This window comes from Gymnodraco acuticeps, unplaced genomic scaffold, assembly GCF_902827175.1.
Source record: "Gymnodraco acuticeps unplaced genomic scaffold, fGymAcu1.1, whole genome shotgun sequence".
In the NCBI taxonomy this organism is placed as follows: Eukaryota; Metazoa; Chordata; class Actinopteri; order Perciformes; family Bathydraconidae; genus Gymnodraco; species Gymnodraco acuticeps.
The window spans coordinates 27,501-48,240 of NW_022991896.1; the positions used below are offsets into that span (position 1 = coordinate 27,501).

The following is a 20,740-nucleotide window of genomic DNA, read 5'->3' on the forward strand; positions in this document are numbered from 1 at the left end:
TTCATATATTAAGTACATGCATGTTTTATCTAATGAGCATCATTTATTTGCCGCATTTCATTTAGCAGCGAGTCTGAGTGCTTGATAAACTTCACACACTTCAATATCTGGAACCTGTGATCGCTATTTAGGAAGCGAGAATGGCTGCATTTTCAAAGCGCTGAAAATCAACAACATCTTACAGAAAACTCCCAAACATCTCAACTGTAGAGGGACAGTCGTGTGTCGGCTTTTACACTTATACTGGCCTGAGCATGATGAATAATACTAGAACATCTTCTCGGTTTTTGAGCGTGATACAACTGCCTTTTCTCACAAGGGCTCAGTACACATGATACAAAAAAGTGGAACAGATGACTTGACACCTCCTGTAAATTCAGATTGTTCACAGCCTGAGATGACATGTCCTGCTAACAGCTGTGACTGATTAAGTCACACTAATGCAGCGTTCATTAGAGCCTGCAGTCATACCAAATGCAACTGCTGCTGGGTCTGAACAACACACTTCACCACTAACCTGGACATCAAATTAAAAGGACAAGGCCGTGTTAAGAAAACTGAAGGACACATTCACACACTGATCTGTATAGCAGAGGGTTTTACTAAGAATACTCTTATCAAAACGTGTAAACAAAGATAGCAAAAGGAATTCTTTTCAAGGCCATCCATTCATTTTTCTCATATCAACTGACTCAAAAGTGCCATTCACGGCCCAGGGTAGACATTTGGTTCACTTGTCTACATGTTATATATAAATATACAATCAAATAAGAGAATTTAGAATAGTTAATAAAAACCAGACTTGCGATTTAAACAGAAATATGCATTCTGCTATGCCTGCTGCTCGTCAGAGGAAATGTTCTGCCAATATCTTCAAAGACTGTCTCCATCAATGCTCAATATGGAGCCATTGTACTGAAAATGATTATTGATCAATGCTTTTACTGCGTGTTCGCATGTCCCTGCAGTTTGAGCATGTGAGAGTGTATGTTTCTGTAAGATATGAGGACTGTCTTACCTTCTGCTCCGTGTCTGAGAGGAAGAGTCACTTAAGCTTTGAGATCTACTACCAAGACCCCTGCTACTTCGCTAAAACAAAGTAAAGAGGGATTCCAAGCTTCTGGATTAAGTCCAAAAGAAAAGAGTCTTAATTTAGACCCAAAGAAAAAGGAAATGTAGGAAACTAAAAAAGGCTGACGGAGAAAACATTGTCACAGGTGTTTATGGGTGTCTACATTGAGTGACAATAGGTATTCAAACAATTCATTACACCTCCTCTGTAGAAAAGTGATTCCTTTTTCTGACTTTCCCTAACCAAATGTAACCATTAGGCACAGAGACATGCAAATGTTCAAAATCCGTCAATACTACACATAAGAAAAACAGGAAGAAGTTCAGGTTTGAGGGTAAAACTGTTCTTTTCTCACACTGAGATCTAAAGGGGCGTCGTGGGACACTTCGAGTGGTCTTGGTTATCGATCCCAGCTTTCTGCATTCTTACATTTCAGCCAAATGACCTCCAGGCACAGATCAAGGCTTGTGTTTACCCAGCCTCTGTTCAGAAGTACAGGTCCATGACCAGAGTTCCTCTTTGCATTTCATGTAAAACTGACTTTCCGAGGAAACCCGGTGCACCCTGGGACATCAGATACAGCTCAGCGTCTGAGTCACATGGTAGTATCTTCCCTTTTATAACCACAATGTGGATCTACATGCAGTAGAGTTCATCATTTACTGTTCTTAAAAAGGTCTACAAAATTAAAAGGAGCTTAATTGTCAGTATCACCTAATCTTGCTTTATAGTAAGGTGTGTTTTCTCTGCACCTTGTTCAGGGATAGGCATTCTTACACTTTCAATTAGATGAATTTAACTTACTGCTAGGGCTGCACGATATTGGAAAAAACTGACAGTGATATTTTCTTCTCCTGCGATATATATTGCGATATGAAAAAATACAGCAATTGAAGAAAAGACAAGTTTTTTTGTCTGCAAACCATCTTTCTTGAATTTTAATGCGATACAGTTGGTATTTTTTTAACAATATTTAACCGGATGAAGGATTTTAGCCACGGACTTCTGGATCTTAAGTTATCAGAGCAACAAGCTGAGCTCGGTTATCCTGCTGTGATCTGATCAAGAATGATTGTGATTGGTGGTTTGCTGACAGAGCAATGTCACTCACTCCGCACGAGAGACACGAGAGCCGCGCAAGTTTTCCTTTTGTAGCAAGCAGCAAAATAATTATAACATGACGTGTGTTGAGTTCCTTTGCCTACTTAATATCCCACGTCCTGCGATGTCAATATTGCGCATAACGCGATTATCGTCCCTACTTACTGCACTACATGTTTTTACTGATACATATTAGTCACTTCTTGTGTGAAACATCTTAAGACACAAAGTTATGCAACACTCTTTACCAATCACTGACACTGAAGAAACCAAATGTAGTTGCCTATACAGTCCTTGAGGAAAAGGGGAAATTACATTACATTGCATTTAGCTGACGCTTTTGTCCAAAGCGACTTACAATAAGTACATTCGACCAGGAAGACACAACCTTGAAGAAAACAGAATCATAAAGTACATCAGGTTTCATAGAGCCAAACATTTCAAGTGCTACTCAACTGGCTTTAGGTAAGCCAGTCCTTTATTGGTATAAAAGTGCTTCGTTAATAGTTCTATCGCTCGAAGTGGAGTCGAAAGAGATGAGTTTTCAGTTTGCGCCGGAAGATGTGCAAGCTATCTGCCGTCCTGATGTCAATGGGGAGCTCATTCCACCATCTTGGAGCCAGGATAGCAAACCCACGTGTTTTCGCCGATGGGAACTTGGGTCCCCTTCGCAGCGAGGGCGCAACGAGCTGTTTGGCTGATGCAGAGCGGAGTGCACGCGCTGGGGTGTACGGTTTAACCATGTCCTGGATGTAGGAAGGACCAGATCCATTCGAAATGAGTCACAGTCGTGATGAAATCAACAAACGAGGGTAATCTAAGTTTGGCTACAGACGGAGTCCAGTCAAATACCATATGTTGCTAACATGCCGTAAACATCCATCAAGGGGTATTTTATGAATCCCCCTCTCTGCTAACAACGTTGCTTTCCTCGTCATTGATTCCGTCTCGTGCATTTCTGTCATCCATACAATCCCAGCTTAATGACATTATGCCCCGGCGTCCAAAGCCATTCATACACGATCAATAAAGCAGCACGAGTCTTTCCATCAGCGCTTTTTAACATTGCAAAAATGTCCTCTGCGTTTGTAAAGCCTGTACCTCTGTTCCACTAATCATAATAGTTAAGTCACGCTGCTGTTTTTCATATCTGCGTCTCCCCCCAACATGTGTATACCTTGCAATAGGTTAGCTACCTGAGAGGCGGAACAGAATCTAAAGACACAACAGGACGTCTCAGTGTGTGCGTGTAGTGAAAACACATTTCCTCTGCATACACAGTGGTTGCATGTGCGTTGATATGCCTATCTTTTTTTCATTCTTCTCATATCTGATTGAATTCTGCTTGACAAAAGGGCCGGCTATCCAGCGTCAGGTTTGCATTCAGCTGGTTGCATAGGCAGAGTAGCAAAAACAGACAACAAAAAGATAAGGTAGCAATCATGGACAAAGGATCTGCCTTAAAGGACTGAAAGCTGAAGCGCAGGCACAAGAGACCGACTTATATCTTCTTTTGGTCAACCTTTATGGCCTTTTACATCATATTCATCACTGTGTGTATACCTACACTGCCCAGAAACAGAAGGAAAAGCTGGTACCACTTTACAATAAGACTACCCTTATAAATGATTCATAAAGGATTCATAAAGGGTTAGTAAACACTTTATTAATCATTAAGAAGCATTTATAAACCAGTTCTAACAGTTTTCATACATCAACTCAGGCTCACTATTTGGCAAGATGACTAAGCCTTATCTTGGCTACTTGGCGAGAATCAACTCAGTGAGCAACAGATACCAAGGATGCTGGCTGATGAAGAAGACGAAGTAAGCTAGGTAGCCAATATAAGGCTTAGCAGTACAGATACATGTGGGCTCACTATTTGGCAAGATGACTAACCTTATATTGGCTACTTAGCTTACTTCGTCTTCTTCATCAGCCAGCATCCTTGGTATCTGTTGCTCACTGAGTTGATTCCCCCCATCAATCTTGATATTTCTTGGCATCTCTTTATGACCATTTATTGAGTTATTAACATGTATAGTTGCCAAAAGGGAGCCTTGTTGTAAAGTGTAAGACACATTCCCATTTATTAATGAGTTACTACCGTTTCTAATAAGGCTTAGCAGAACAGATAAATGTGGGCTCACTATTTGGCAAGCAACCGGTCACAGTTGCCCTGTTTATCTCGTGTCTTATAAAAGCTTATTAAGGATTTATAAAGTGTTCACAACCTAATTAATTAATTACAAACTATTCGTAAACCCTTTATAAGGGTAGTCTTATTGTAAAGTGGTGCCGAAAAGCTTCTCTGAAAGCACCTCACTGCACATTATGATTCAAATCAACAGTGTTGACCATAAAAACAAGAGCTAGCTGCTGTTGGAAAGGAAACCGTAAGAAATAAATGAGTGTTTAAAACCCATAAATAAGGATGAAGCCTGATTAGACTTGTTTGACCTTACAGTTAAAACCTTAAAGCACCTGCAAACCAAACCCGCTGTGCCCACTGTGGGCTTAGTGCAAATACACAGGGGAGTGGAGGGGAATATGGGCCACGGTGAGAGAGATTAGATGCATTAGGAAGGGAGGAGGACTAGATGGAGGGGTAAGGACAGGTGGTTTATCTCTCAGAGATAAACTCACAATATGAAGAGGTGTTTCTCACTGTGTAACAGGTAAACCAGTATGTGTGCATCGTGTCTATATATCATCTGTTCTTATAGTTAATGGAACACACATCGTCATTCGGATTGTTAATAGACCACTAAGACACACTCATGCATATCTGAATTTGAAGTTTAGAGTATCGAAAGACATATGAGAAGATATGAGAGGTCACTTACCAATTTGCTGTGGTGGTATTTGCAGTATCCACAGTACTTCACATTGTCTGCGTCCGATCCTTGCTCCTCACACAACAACCCCGCAAACTGGGCACTGTGGCAGAGAGTAAATTACATTATTTGTAACATAAATCTCTCACTTTTTATTTTATGGGCATTTCATTGATGTATCAGTAGAGAGGGAAGGGCGATCTGACAGAGAAAGAGGGTGCGTGACATGCAGCATTTGTGCCATGCATCCTATCCACTGGAGCGCTCCACAATCTCTCTCTTTGTGCAGTGAGGATTATGGGATGTGAACGAGTCTCACCATGTGACGTGGAAGGCCTGCCTGCAGCCATGTTTGTTGCAGGTCATACAGGCTCCAGTGGCTGCTTTACTCTCTCTGCCCTGGTCCTCGCAAATATAACATGTCTACAAACAAACACAGAGAAAAACAATGTAATTCAAAAACTTACTTTACATGCAATTGTGTTACTAAATGAATGATTTCTTTACCTTGTTATAACGATCATGTGGCACTGACTGGAGTACTATCGGCTCCATCGTCGAAACATTCGCAAATTCTACTTCCGGTATATAAAGCGCACAAACTACATGGGCCCAGCCTGCAAAGACACACAGAAAACAACCATCAACCTTTGTATATATGGCAGAAAAAGGGAGTTTATGGCAATATTTATAAGATGCATAAGCTGTCTTTAAAAAGGAATAAGAAATGTACAAATGTATGTTTGTTGATTGACTGATAACCTGGAGAATCAGCAAGGTAAAACAAACCCCAGCCGCTCTGATTTGACATGTTATAGACATAACGAGGATTGATGAAGCAAGAAATCAATCGTCAGATCAATAAATTATTTAAGTTACTGCAGCCCTACAGTCATTCGTTGAGTACCTTGCAACAGTGGATAAAACTGCTTTGGCCAAAACCCTGAGAACCAATCTAAAATCCTCATGTGGTCTGGCCCCGATGTCACTTCTGGTTACATTTAACATATTAAACATAAATTAAACTTGAGTTCAATGCTGAATCGTAAAAGTTTTTAATTTGCAACTTGGTAGTTAATCTACCCGAGTAGCCGTTTATGGAGCCCTAACACACACAGCTGCCTGTCAGTGAAGACAAACTGGGGGCGGCGGGGTGACAGAGTGGTGGAGTGGCAGCAGAATTGACGAGGAGCTGAGGAGGAGCAGAAGGCGGTCAGCGCGAGGTCAAATGGAGGTGGGAGTCTCCTGGAGGTGTCTGTTTTTCCCCATAGCGGAAACAAAAACAGGCTTAAACTTACAGTTGAACCCCTGACCTGCCTTTGACCTGGGGGGGGGGCAGAGGGCGGGACAGGGGAGGCAGCGGGTGTGAAATGGGGGCATGTTGTTGTTTTGAAGTCCCTCCAAGAATCTGGAAGAGGCCTATAAAACAGGACTATAAAACTGGCACAGCCTTCCTCTTCAAACCAAGCGTTCACTTTTATCCCCCAAAGACCCAACAAAGCATCCCCTAACAAACAGACGCTACCCGGACAAGTTATCGGAGTCAAATGCGTTCAGCTTTTATACTGTAATAAATCTGGGGGAAATGCTGTATTTTCTGATCTTTTGCTGTAAAACCTGACACGAGCAGCAGGTATAAAAAAAATAACGAACTTCATCCATGTTGTTCTTACTGTAGCGCGTACTTATAAAAAGTGCCTGTACAGTGAAACCACAGCAACATAATAAAACACATGGTATCCAGATCTCTTTAAACTGATTTGTAGGAAGTGAACTTGTCGCTAAATCTACTTATTTTAATTTTAACCCCTAAATGAATGTATGCCACAGACGATGTTTTAACCTTTTAGTGGAACAACTGTACTCTAAAACAGATGCTATAAAAAGATACCCAACATTTACAGATAAAGAAGACCAAAAAGAGGATGTGAAAAGCAGCTGTAAAGTTTATTTCTGTCTTCACTGCCGGCTATCAGATACTCGCTGCTCTGCTTTATTACTGTCCCACCTGAAATAACAGCAAGTACCACACAGATCAACAAGTGAAGAGGAACTGACAAGGGCGGAGAAATGGAGGGTGGAGGAGAAGAGACGGTGAGAGAAAAAAGAGAGAGGGAGGGAGGGGTCACGGGAAGGGTAAAATGAAGGAGAAAGTAGTAAAACGGTGTGTGTTAGTGTCCTGATGCCTCCCTGCAGGCCTGGACACAATCCCACAGCTGTGCCTCTCGCTCTGACACACACACACACTATTTACAGTCTCCACCGAGCTGACCTCCCAATGAACCCGAACCCCCACACACACACACACACACACACACACACACACACACACACACACACACACACACACACACACACACACACACACACACACACACACACACACACACACACACACACACCACACACACACACACACACACACACACACACACACACACACACACACACACACACACACACCACACACACACACCACACACACACACACACACACACACACACACACACACACACACACACACACACACACACACACACACACACCACACACACACACACACACACACACACACACACACACACACACACACACACACACACACACACACACACACACACACACACACACACACACACACCAACATAACTCTCTCAGCACGCTCACACCCCTTAAACTTGCCGGTGACATGCAATTAATGACAAAACTACACAAGAGGCTCGCCACAGATGTGTGTGTGTGTGAGTGTGTGTGTGTGTGTGTGAGTGTGTGTAGCTGAGAGGGATTCTACCTCCGTTGTCTGTCCTCTTGAGGGCTCCGTCTTTATGGGGACACAGCTCACATCTCTTTGGGGACAGAAGAACCAAAAACACACAGAAAAATAAAGTTAAATACAAAGTGACCAGTGGCCTTCTCAGGATGTGTGTGTGTGTGTGTGTGTGTGTGTGTGTGTGTGTGTGTGTGTGTGTGTGTGTGTGTGTGTGTGTGTGTGTGTGTGTGTGTGTGTGTGTGTGTGTGTTGCTCATCTCAAGTCGAAAACAACATGTTACAAAGAACACAGTGTGTGTGCAGAGACACTTACATGTCTCTTCTTTGAGAGAATGATCACATGTTATTTTCAATAACTATCTTGGCTTCAAGCGATTATGAAGTGGAGATAAAATGTTCATTGAGCAGCTTTTTGCCATGTCCTTATCCTTCCTATCCCTGCAACTCGCGTGAAGATAGGAATCTTAGGGTTGTGCGTAACAAAGTGTTTAATAATGTCCTAATTTAAGTCTAAATTCATAAGATGCTTGAACTCGACTCTTTCGGACTTTAGAAAATATATACTTTCATGTATTTCTTACATTTTTAAAACTATTCAAATGATACAAGTCAGCCCTCATTCCCCAGTTATAGGTATCCGCTTTCTATGCAATGACCTGCTCTTTTTAATATGTTCTTAAAAATATAGAAACATTTCACCTCTTTACGTTTCACCGCCTGGAATGATGCTTCCTTCAAGTAAAATAAAGTTTGGACGTTTCATAATTGACGTATCTGCTTGGATGTAAAGATGTTTGACACTGCTCCGCACCGCTCAAAGGCTCCTCATGTTCTTACGTGACCTGCTTATCGTTGTAGTTCTCCCCTTAACGTGTGAATGAGAAACCTGGTTTCCCGCATCAGTTGAGAGGCTGGAGGACAAACCTAGTTATCCTGCTACATTTCTTCGAGGGAAACTTTGCCCTGAGCACACATGAATACGGCAATTCTGCAGATCATTCCTAGCACCTGTATCAACAACTACGCAAGTAAATCTTGTCTGACAAAATCTCGACAGGTCCTTAGAAGTTTGCCGAGGTCATATTAAGTTTAAACTCAGCACGCCATACCAGTGTGTGGCTTTAGCACCAGCGAAGAAGACGTAAAATACAGAGAGCCAATCAGTTGTGTCCTGCATGATTTAGACGTCTGAGGAGAGTGGGTCATATACTCGGACCAGATAAATCAAGAACACATAGTTGTCCTGCTGTTGTGCCATTTTTAAGTTGTTGAATGTTTGAGATGTCTTAATATAATGGAACTGGATGACATTGTTCGAAAGCGCCAACAATATACATTTTAAGAACTCAACATCAATGTCCCGGTCACTCACGATAATCCACAGACCCCGACAAATTGTATTTGGAGTTGGTTTACTGGACTCACTCGAGCAGCATTTGAGATAATCTTTTATAGAGCTTTCAAATCAGGATTAAATGTGATTTGGGGAAACATGATGGTAGCCTGAGCAGAATACAGAGTGTGTGATCGGGTCAAAGGACAGCGGGAGATGTCATGTGACTCAGAAAATGCTGCCGTTACAGGATGTCGCTTCACAAACAGAGGCTAGTCTGTCTAATGTCATGTCTCTAAAATGCCTTTGATACTGCCATGCTGTATTGAGATTGAAGATGACATGATAACCATTGTGGGCTCAAAAAACACAAGCAATATTAGCTCAGTATGCCACAAATGCTCTGTAATAAATGATGTTATTTAAAGCAAGCCCTTGTTAGGCACTTCGTAGATTTGTTACCATCACATCGTATATACACAGGGTCCCAGGATGTTAGAAGGTTAGACCGAAGAACCCTTTAATGCAGCAGTCAATCCTAAAATAAAATATGAAGTTTAATCCCAGAACAAATGAACGATTATCATGAAAACACGGTGATTGTAATGTCATCATAAATGACTGGGCCCTTGTTCTTGTCTTAATGTGTGTCCTTGTTGATGAAGCAAGAAAAAAATCCAGGCTTGATATGATGATAAAATATAATTGTATCTTTCCCTGTTCCTAAAAAACAACGGCTTATAAGGTCAGACATCTTTGCACACATGATAAATGGGTAGATGGATGTGTGACTTGATAAAATATGGAGTTTAATCCCAGAACAAATGAACGATTATCATGAAAACATTGTCTATAGTGATTGTAATGTCATAATAATTGACTCTTCCCTTGTTTTTTGTCTTACGATTTGTCCTATTTTATGTCGTAAATTACGCCGTTATGATGCAAGAAAACATCTAGGCTTGATCTGACGATAAAATATCATCGTATTGTTCCCTGTTCCTAAAAAAACGAAGGCTTATAAGGTCGGACATCTTTGCACAAATGATAAATGGGTAGATGGATTGTGTGATAGTGTGACTCACCACTCGTGCAGCTCTCTCCTGAGATTCACACTTTCTGCAGAACCAAGGACCGGTGGGCACCTGCACGATGCCATAGCATGCTGAACACAGAGAGAGAGGGAGGGAGGGGCGTTAGAGTAAGCCCTCACGAGCACAACAAAAGAGGACATTTTACACCACAGAATACATCTACACAGTGGTAATGCGGAGGCGTGTGGCGCAGTGGCTGGAGCGTTGGTGTTGGGATCAGGGGAGCACAGGTTCAAACCCCACTGCAGTCAGCATGTCGTTGTGTCTCTGGGCACTTCACCCCAAATTACTCCTGTGGGGATCCGAAAACCAGTCAGTATCTGGTGTGACCACCATTTGCCTCACGCAGTGCAACACATCTCCTTGGCATAGAGTTGATCAGGTTGTTGATCGTGGCCTGTGATTGGTCCACTCCTCTTCAATGGCCGTGCGAAGCTGCTGGATATTGGCAGGAACTGGAACACGCCGTCGTATACGCCGATCCAGAGCATCCCAAACATGCTCAATGGGTGACATGTCCGGTGAGTATGCTGGCCATGCAAGAACTGGGATGTTTTCAGCCTCCAGGAATTGTGTACAGATCCTGGCAACATGGGGCCGTGCATTATCATGCTGCAACATGAGGTGATGGTCGTGGATGAATGGCACAACAATGGGCCTCAGGATCTCATCACGGTATCTCTGTGCATTCACAATGCCATCAATCAAATGCACCTGTGTTCGTCGTCCATAACATACGCCTGCCCATACCATAACCCCACCACCACCATGGGCCACTCGATTCACAACTTTGACATCAGAAAACCGCTCACCCACACGACGCCACACACGCTGTCTGCCATCTGCCCTGAACAGTGAAAACCGGGATTCATCCGGGAAGAGAACACCTCTCCAACGTGCCAGACGCTATCTAATGTGAGCATTTGCCCACTCAAGTCGGTTACGACGACGAACCGGAGTCAGGTCGAGACCCCGATGAGGACGACGAGCATGCAGATGAGCTTCCCTGAGACGGTTTCTGACAGCAGAAATTCTTTGGTTATGCAAAGCGATTGTTGCAGCAGCTGTCCGAGTGGCTGGTCTCAGACGATCTTGGAGGTGAACATGCTGGATGTGGAGGTCCTGGGCTGGTGTGGTTACACGTGGTCTGCGGTTGTGAGGCCGGTTGGATGTACTGCCACATTCTCTGAAACGCCTTTGGAGACGGCTTATGGTAGAGAAATGAACATTCAATTCACGGGCAACAGCTCTGGTGGACATTCCTGCTGTCAGCATGCCAATTGCACGCTCCCTCAAAACCTGCGGCATCTGTGGCATTGTGCTGTCTGATAAAAATGAACATTTCAGAGTGGCCTTTTCTTGTGGCCAGCCTAAGGCACACCTGTGCAATAATCATGCTGTCTAATCAGCATCTTGATATGCCACACCTGTGAGGTGGGATGGATTATCTCGGCAAAGGAGAAGTGCTCACTATCACAGATCTGTTCAGATTTGTGAACAATATTTGAGAGAAATGGTTATTTTGTGTTTATAGAAAATGTTTTAGATCTTTGAGTTCATCTCATGAAACATGCGAGCAAAAACAAAAGTGTTGCGTTTATATTTTTGTTCAGTGTACATCTCTTTAAGGGATTAAATAAATGCCAGCAATCTGAAAAAAGACACTCATTGGACAATGTTGCATGTTTCTAGTAATAATATCTAGCAAACTCTCATTTAAAACACTGTCCTGACTGCGGTTCACAATATTAAAGTAATAATATACTACAACTGCAAACTAGCATGCCGTAAATAAAGAATAGACTGTGCTGCCTAGTTCATCACTAAACCACAGAATTTTAAAAAGACCACATTTTGTCTTGATGCGAGCGTTTAATATGTGATCCGATATCCAAAACACTCCAAACTACAATCACTGACGTCTATATTTAGAGACACTTGGCAGTACTGAAGCTTCACAACTCAACTTTCATCTGGGACAGGCTTTGCTTGATGCTAAAAGTAGAACAATCCACTAAAAATAACTTTCCTGCTGAGGCTGGAATAATATGATGCAGTCATTAAATACTAGGCTATGAAAGGTGGCACTGTATAATAACAACATAATAATAAGGCATGCTTAAGACCAGCAAAGTGGACCAGGTGGTTAAAAAAAAGCAAGTTAGCAGACCTACTCTCTCTGGACCTATTTTGCAGTCCATGCAATATCAAATTAAAACTAAAGAAAGTGTGTTTTCCTAACAAGTGCTCATCATTGAAATGCATCTGTGTGTGTTCATGCAGTTGCTGACATTTCAAATAGTTGTCCCCCTGCCTTTGCCAAGTGGACACATGGCCAGCTGTTACACTTGTAAACAGTGGACGTCATCGTGAGTCATCTTGGGTGAACAGTGTCTTGGCAGCACTGTATTTGTTTACATTGCCTGTATTTAGATTGTTCTATTACTGCCACCATATCTTTGCACCTTGTCTTCTAACTGTGTATGCACCTTGTTGTTTGCAACTTGTGTGTAATCCTTATGTATGCACAGGTACACTGGGAAATGGCGTCTCTACCTAAACGTCACTGCAATGTAAATAGATGCATGCATATCATAACAATAATACATGCTAACATGTAGCAGCTAGAAACCATGCAATTGATGGCTTTAATATATGGGGTTCTTTCCATAATGCAGTTTGCACTATTTCTTTAGTAGTAAGTGGCCGTATCACATATCTATAAAGCTCTTGGTGGGAGTTTTGCGCGCACTTTCACACTTCTGACAGGAGGAGTGTATCCCTCCTCTGGATCCCGCCTGACAGGAACACAGAGGGAATGAGAGCAACCAGAATAGCTCTCATAAAGCAGCTGTCAAAGACCGTGTGCAGCGGATTAAAAGCCAAAGTTAAGAGCCAAAACAGTGGAGAGCCTGACCTCAGCCTGGCCTAGTGAGGGCAGGCGGAGGAGGCTCCATAACCTTGCAATAACGCTAACTAGCCTGTGAGCTAAGTGCTAACTCGTAGCCTGGGTGAAATACGCAGCTTTACCTTGATGCACGGCCACGTTGCAGCCGTGTCCGTCGCAGTACACCAGAGGGTTTTCCGCCCAGCCTCGCTCGTCAGAGCAAACACAGCAGCCGCCGATCATCTCCTTCATATTATTCGTCGACCACTCGTCGTCCGCCGCCAGACAACGCTCGCCGGAGACCATCTACGAAGAAAGCGGACATGCGGAGGAATACGGTGCACAGCTAATCAGAAAAAACCTCCGCCGGAGACGCCCTACTTTCCTACGTAGCTCTAGGTTCCTCTCGGTCGAAATGTCATGTTTTTAAGGTATTTACGTCCCTTTTTTGACACCGTATTTTCTCACCAAAACATCCACTTCACGGTGCGGCGGTGAGGAGAAGAGGGGGGGGGGGGGGGGGGGGACTCCGTAGAGAACCGGATGTGCGTTATGACGCACGGCGTGCTCTGTCACCGGAAGTAAAACACCGATGTGATTGGCCCGCTGAAATCCGTTTAGGCTCCACATGGTCGAAAATGTTTGAAGGTTTTTGTGGCAAAAATACTTTCCTTTGCTCGACTCACTGTCAACAACACTGTTACACAACATGCAGGTAGGTACTACAATCTGTCGGGTTAACTCAAGTACTTTACTTAAGTAATATTTTGACACAATAGTACTTTACTTGAGTATTTACATTGTTTGGCTACTTTATACATTTATACAGTGGCCAATTATATACTTTTTACTCCTACAGGTATTATACACTTACTAGCTACTTTTTACATATAAAAACACAAGCTTATAAGATACGACACACTTCTTTACTGCTTATCAACAGTGTATTTTTGGAAGTCTATAGAAGTTGCTCCACATCTACAAAGTAAAACATTAAAATGTATATGATATGCACTGTATTTGTTAGCTTTAAAACACAGAATAACCAAATATTGTTTAAAACTGTGACTGAAAAGAGACAATATACATAACCAGTACTTTTGCTTTTGAGGTCCACTGTGCAGAAATAAAATATTGAACATTTTAATTACTTGTTGTTGCTGCTAATACTTTTGCACTTTAACTTAAGTCATTTTTATTCAGCACTTTTTACTTGTAATAGAGTATTTTAATACCATAATACTTCTACTTAAGAAAGGGATCTGATTACTTTGTCATGCACCTATGTGGGTTACTGACAGAACTATATTCAGGCCCTAACCGTGGAATCACCCCCTGGAGTAAAGTTGTTGCTTTATGAGCAAAATGTCCTGAAAGTGTTCAAAGAAAAGTATCCATTGTGAAGTAAAATGTTCCCTGTCAGTGTTTAACCATAAGGCCCGTCTCTATGATGGGTTTTTTTAATAATTACTATTATTGAGTGGCATGATTTAACAAAGTTCAATTACATGCAGGTGGGGTTTTACTGATGGAAAACAATTAAAAGCAGGGTGTAAACAAAGGGGAAGTATACAAGTCTCTACCAGTATCCTACAGTGGAAATACTGCATTACACCTAAGCTAAAGGGCTTGAATTCAAAATATAACTAGAAGTATGTTAGCTATATTACCAAAGTATTTTTAAAGTACAAATATTCATTGTGACGTAAAATGTTTTCCTGTCTGTTTTACTATTATAAAGAAAGTATTGTGTTTTTTGACTAATTCTGCTGCACAGTTTACTCTTACTGTTTAAGTAACATTTTGAAAACTGTACTTGCGTATCTCTGTAAGAATGCTTTTGGATTGCTGTCACACTACTTCTCAATAGTAGGACTGTGAACATGTTTAATTATGTGTTGGGCTTTATAATAATTTTCAAGTTGCAATGCAGAATATTTTCTAGATGTCATTTATGTTTGTACACATGCATACTTACAATTATTGTTTTATTACTGCTTGTCAAACTAATCTTATGCAACATGGCAATGATTTAAACAAAACATTACTTTTATAATTATATAAACAAAAGGTTTTCAAAATAAGCCAAATATTTGTTGTCAACTATTAGAATTCCCTGCTTCACTATTTTACATTTATTTTTATTATATTTGTAAAGACATGTAACTTGTGGTCGGAAAACATTTAACGCATATTTAACTGTATATAACATTTTAAATAAATAAGGTTGGCCTCACTGCAATTGACTGATTGTATTGACTAAATCATTAATAGATTAATTGGTTGGCAGAATAATCAATAAAGAAAATAATTGGTTTCATTAGTAGTTGCAGACCTGGTGCGTTCACACAGAAAACATTAATAAACCAACATATCGAGTGATGGCACTATATTCTGGAAAGCTGCTGGTGGAATGAGCTCCCCATTGACATCAGGACAGCAGATAGCTTGCACATCTTCCGGCGCAAACTGAAAACTCATCTCTTTCGACTCCACTTCGAGCGATAGAACTATTAACGAAGCACTTTTATACTAATAAAGGACTGGCTTATCTAAAGCCAGTTGAGTAGCACTTGAAATGTTTGGCTCTATGAAACCTGATGTACTTATATGATTCTGTTTTCTTCAAGGTTGTGTCTTCCTGGTCGAATGTACTTATTGTAAGTCGCTTTGGATAAAAGCGTCAGCTAAATGCAATGTAATGTTTTCTATTTCTGTTTGAATTTTGTTTTATTCATGATTTACTTTACTTAAGTTGTTTCTGTAAGGTTCTACTTTGATAACTGTCACGTCACTATATTACTCGTGGATATTTGTAGTTATGATGGAGGCTTAATAATTAACGTTCAAGCTGTAATGCAGGATGTTTTACAGATGTCATGTTTGTATATTTCTACACATACATCCTAGTCACTTATCTTGCTAACTAATAGATGACAATAACTGGGAGGCTGTGGCGCAGTGGTCTGGTGCGTTGGTGTTGGGATCAGGGGGCACAGGTTCAAACCCCACTGCAGTCAGCATGTCGTTGTGTCCCTGAGACACTTCACCCCAAATTGCTCCTGTGGGGATTGCCCACAGTATTGAGAATGTACGTCGCTTTGGATAAAAGCGTCTAACAGGTAACGTATAATGTAACTGGGTGAAAAACATGACATTTATAACTGGTGCACCATGCTATTGAGAAATAAGGATTAAGAATAAGATGGTGTGGGCCTGCTGAGCGTACAGCTGGGAGACTTGAGACAGAATTTGAAATGCTTTTTATTGTAATAATGAATACCTTTAACTAAATGGGCTTTGAGAATCCTATATCAGGCTGCTTGTCAGACATGTCAATATACAGTTTTGTTTTGACAGCATCCCCATGCTGTTGCCAAGGATGCTCCACAACACACACACACGCTATTCCAAGCACTCAGCTGCTGCTTGCATCACCGATTCCTCAGAGCGAGCTCCCGCTCTTGGTTTCCAGAGAAACGTAATGACTTGCCAATAATGCGCAAGAGCACACGAGCGTCCTCCATGTAATATGGTGAGCGAGAGGTCCCTGGGAGTGCCTGCCCATTGTTTGCTTTAATTTCAAATTGCTCAAATGCTCCAGTCGACACTGGGCACTGCACTAAAAGGGGTAGTGGGAGGGATGGGGAGCTGGGGAAAAGGGAAAAAAGTGAATTGTGTGTGGCAGGGGAAAACCTATTAGAGCTGGAGAGAACAAAGGGAGGCGAGGGAGGGGGCAGCGGTTGTGGAGGGGCCCATATAGCTACTGAAAATGGCAAATGATTTTTACAACTTGCACTTGATTAAGTCAAAGTCTGAGCGAATCATGTGTTCCTCTGTGTGTCAGTGAAGAGCTTTCTCTGAGTCCGACTGTGACGCTGCTTCAAACCCATGTGTGACCTCAAACTACATATAGCACTCAGAATACTTATCATTTAAAGTATTATATTATTATGGCAGTATGAAGTATTATAGATGTGTTGCTCAAATTGTGTATGAAGTTAGTATTTGGATGAAGATTTCTAAATCTCCTGCATCAGTGTTTTTGCTACAGGCCTCGAACTGTTTGACTAAATTAGCTGTACTGTGCTTAACAGTTTTCTCATGCCACATAAAATATATAATTAACATTTAACAGACTGAAGAACCGTGCACCACTTTTCCACGATACAGAGCAGGATGTATGTCATAGGCCACTGACTTCAACATTTAGCCTGTATTTTGTGGAGACTTGCAATTAAACCGACTGAGATAACATCCTTGAAAAACATTTGATTATAGTATTTCAAATTTGGTCAATTGATTTGGCAGTTTGTGAGCCTTTAGTAGACTAGAGAGTTTAATTAGCTTTCCTGTAGTATGCTTGACAGTCACTCGTGCTTTTCTTTGTCCTCGTTGGGTCTGTTTAATTGTCAGAAATGTGACTTCACAGCATTTGAGTTTTAAAATGTCCTGTGATTGGGTCCTGCCTGTTTGCTCCGGCTGAGGGAAGTGTTGTGGTCTCTCTGCAGGATGGGGAACGTGTAAAATACGCTGGGAGGACAGAGCACTGTGAAAAGCAGCCCCACAGACTTCTGCATCTGAAATGGTGTTGAAGCCATTGCACACACACATATTGGAAACACTTACCTGCAGGTTATTTGTTTTGCCAAATGGTTACAGCTCCTTATGTTCTTCCTAACTCCATCTTTTTAAAGGCTACTGTGTTTTCTTCACATGTATACATTCTTAGAAAGAGTAAGGAATGCTGTTCGGAAACATCAAACCAGTAATACAATCTAAATGTTGTTCTTTTAAGTTTCATACTGAAGTGTGTGTGTGTGTGTGTGTGTGTGTGTGTGTGTATTATAGGTAAACTGTGCAGAAAACCAAAGCAGTCTGCGAGGAATGTTTTCACAGACTTAGCTCATAAGCTTCAACAAATGACTGACAGCTAAGTATAGCACTTTGATTTTAAAGCATTTGTATTCTCAAACAGATGCCATATGCTGTTTTCAATTCATCAATGAGGAATGTTTTTTTTTTGTCATGTAGAATGTAAGTAGCTTGGCGTGGTAAAAATAAACAGCATAACATTGTTTACGTTAAGTCAAAGAAAATGTATGCTGTGTGACATATTTGATCAGGTTTTACACAAGCTATCCGAGCATATGCATTTAGTCCAACTATTATTCGTTAGATTGAAACAATGAAAACAGTGTTTCAGAGACAAAGCAGTGAGTTAGCAGCGTGCCGGTTTTTCAGCTTTTCATGTGTGTGATGGATTCAATTTCTATCTTTACATCCACATTTTTCCCAACTCTCGGTTGCTTTAAAACAGTCCATTTTAGTTCTGATAATCCCGCAGCCCCTATAAATGCATCATTAATAAAGCGTGATAAGACACCATAGGGTAAGATTTACTTTATTGATCCCAATTTGGGACTTTTGTAAACAAGGCATTGCACATAATGTGAACATTAAAGAGTAGAAAATTAAACAACTCAAAATTGAAAATAAAACAGAACTAAAAAGTAAGATCTATACATATTGACAGTGGAATATACATATTCATTTAGGCAGTAACTATTTTATACCAGACTTCATGGATACCTTATGTGTTTTTCTGTCCTGTTTTAAATCTCTCTTGTGTGGACATAGTATGGTCTGATTCTCTGTGTCTTTCTTGTGGTTTATTGCACTTTATAGGCTACATGTAATATCTGTAGTAGGCTATGAAATTGTTGTGACAGACCATGTGCATTCCCATCTGTATCAAATGATTGTAGTTCCTGTGTTGGGAACGCTTGGACCAAGTATTTGTTAATCGCTATTCCAATAGAAATGTTGCTGCTTCGTGAAGCTTGGAATAAAAACATATTGCAAACACTGAAATGACCCGAGAAGCCGAGTGAACCCTTTACATTCAGGAGCTATAATGCTTCTTTTCTTTTCCACACCACATTCAGAGGCATCCGTATTTACGCACGGTGTCCTCTCTGGTCGGTGAGTAGCACAGGGGCCCTGGAAAAAAATACAAACAGTCCCAACACGGAGGGGTGAAAGGTGAAGAGAGCCCTCCCCCACCACTGTCCGCACACACTTCAGGCTCGGATTGCATGTAAAATCACATTCTCCGGGGGGTGGGAGGAATTCATTGTTTTGGCATGGGGCAGTGGGTTTGTGTCATAAAAAGTCTATGCTCTTACAAGTGCCTGCGCCTCCTTGACCAAGTGTCTCCATAAAACTCGACGCAAAGCAAATGACTTGGAGCAACACGAGTGTTCTAGAAAAAGAGTTTGAAGCCTATTCCAAAAAGATGTTATGCCCAGTGAGTTTATATAAAATATATGATATTCAACCATTTTAATAGGTTACATAAACCTCGTCCGGGATTGTATGAAGTGTGAGGACTTTATATATATTTTTGCAAGCCTGTAAAACTTAAAGCAAATACGTCATTTAGTAGCCTATTTAAAGAGTGCTGAAGACATTTTGTGTGTCCCTTCTCCAGCATTGAAGTTTCAAACTATTTAAATCGTGTTAAAAATGTTGGTTACACTGAGCAAAACCCCGGAGCATTGGTCATGTGTGTCCATCGGTCGTGTGTGTGTGCGTGCGTGCGTGCGTGTGTGTGTGTGTGTGTGTGTGTGTGTGTGTGTGTGTCCTTACCGTAATCCGTCTCTGACAAATTAAAGAAAGCAAGAAGTAAACATTTGCCATGTGTTGGCCTTTTTAAAATAAAAACTAGACGTTATATTCATTTAAGTTTGAATTAAACTATGCATCATGGATGTTCTTTGTGATGAATCCAGGTTTAATTGACTCCCATGTAAACTAAAACAAATACGTGAAATTTCCACGACCTCATTACACTGCATTACGTAATTGTAACATTTTGTGTCTCCACCACGTAGTCATGTCGTCACGTATTTTTGTGAGACCAGGTTGACATCCTGCAGGTTAAAGTGATTTTTAGTGATTCTCCCGCAGTGTAACTCATGCAAAGCTACAGGCAGGAACAGCAATAATGTCCTTGTCTATCTCTAATGAGTCTAAAGTGCAGGACTTCTCGAGCATTTCCCCCCCACCACCACCAGCTCACTGCCGGCTGTTGAGAGAAACCTCCCCCGTGTTTGAGGGCTCTCTCTCGGCCACTCGCTCTGCTTCCTCCCCTCCACATCCCGGCGCAGAGGCTGCAGAAACTGCCCTGTGGCATCTGGTGCATCTCAAATCTGCATGACAAAAGAGTCCCCGGTCCTAATTGGAAATACTCCAGTGTGTACACATGCACCAGGTTATTTATATTCAGCAATTATAGCAATATTATATTATCGTTTTAGGAGGTTTGAGATGGTCCTCAATTCAGACCTGCAGGTAAACGGAGAGCTCTGATTTAAAAACACAAATCATGGCGTCACTAGCAGAGGTTTGGAAAATCCTACCTGATACAAACAGTACAAATAACGATTTTTAATAATTGTATTTATTTCAAATACCTTTTACTTTGTCTTGCTCTGATAATTATTTGTATTATTTAAGAATACAAATATATATTAAAAAAGTGTTTATAAAATGTATTATGATTTAAAATAATGATATATTATAGTAATATATTTTATGTAATGGAGTTTTATGGATAACTCACATTCACAATTGCTTTAAGC

General features: G+C 41.2%; 1 protein-coding gene across 1 annotated transcript in view; it reads right to left on the reverse strand.

Annotated features, from left to right (window-relative positions):
* mllt10 (MLLT10 histone lysine methyltransferase DOT1L cofactor) overlaps nucleotides 1–13,600 on the reverse strand; it is a gene marked incomplete at its 3' end in the record, with an annotated part of 38,131 nt that extends 24,531 nt beyond the window's left edge. The window contains 6 exon segments of the mRNA XM_034200076.1: nucleotides 5,020–5,113; nucleotides 5,330–5,433; nucleotides 5,518–5,627; nucleotides 7,803–7,857; nucleotides 10,199–10,278; nucleotides 13,238–13,600. Of these exon segments, the coding sequence (XP_034055967.1) occupies nucleotides 5,020–5,113; nucleotides 5,330–5,433; nucleotides 5,518–5,627; nucleotides 7,803–7,857; nucleotides 10,199–10,278; nucleotides 13,238–13,400 (606 nt within the window).
* Between the last annotated feature and the right edge of the window lie 7,140 nt (nucleotides 13,601–20,740).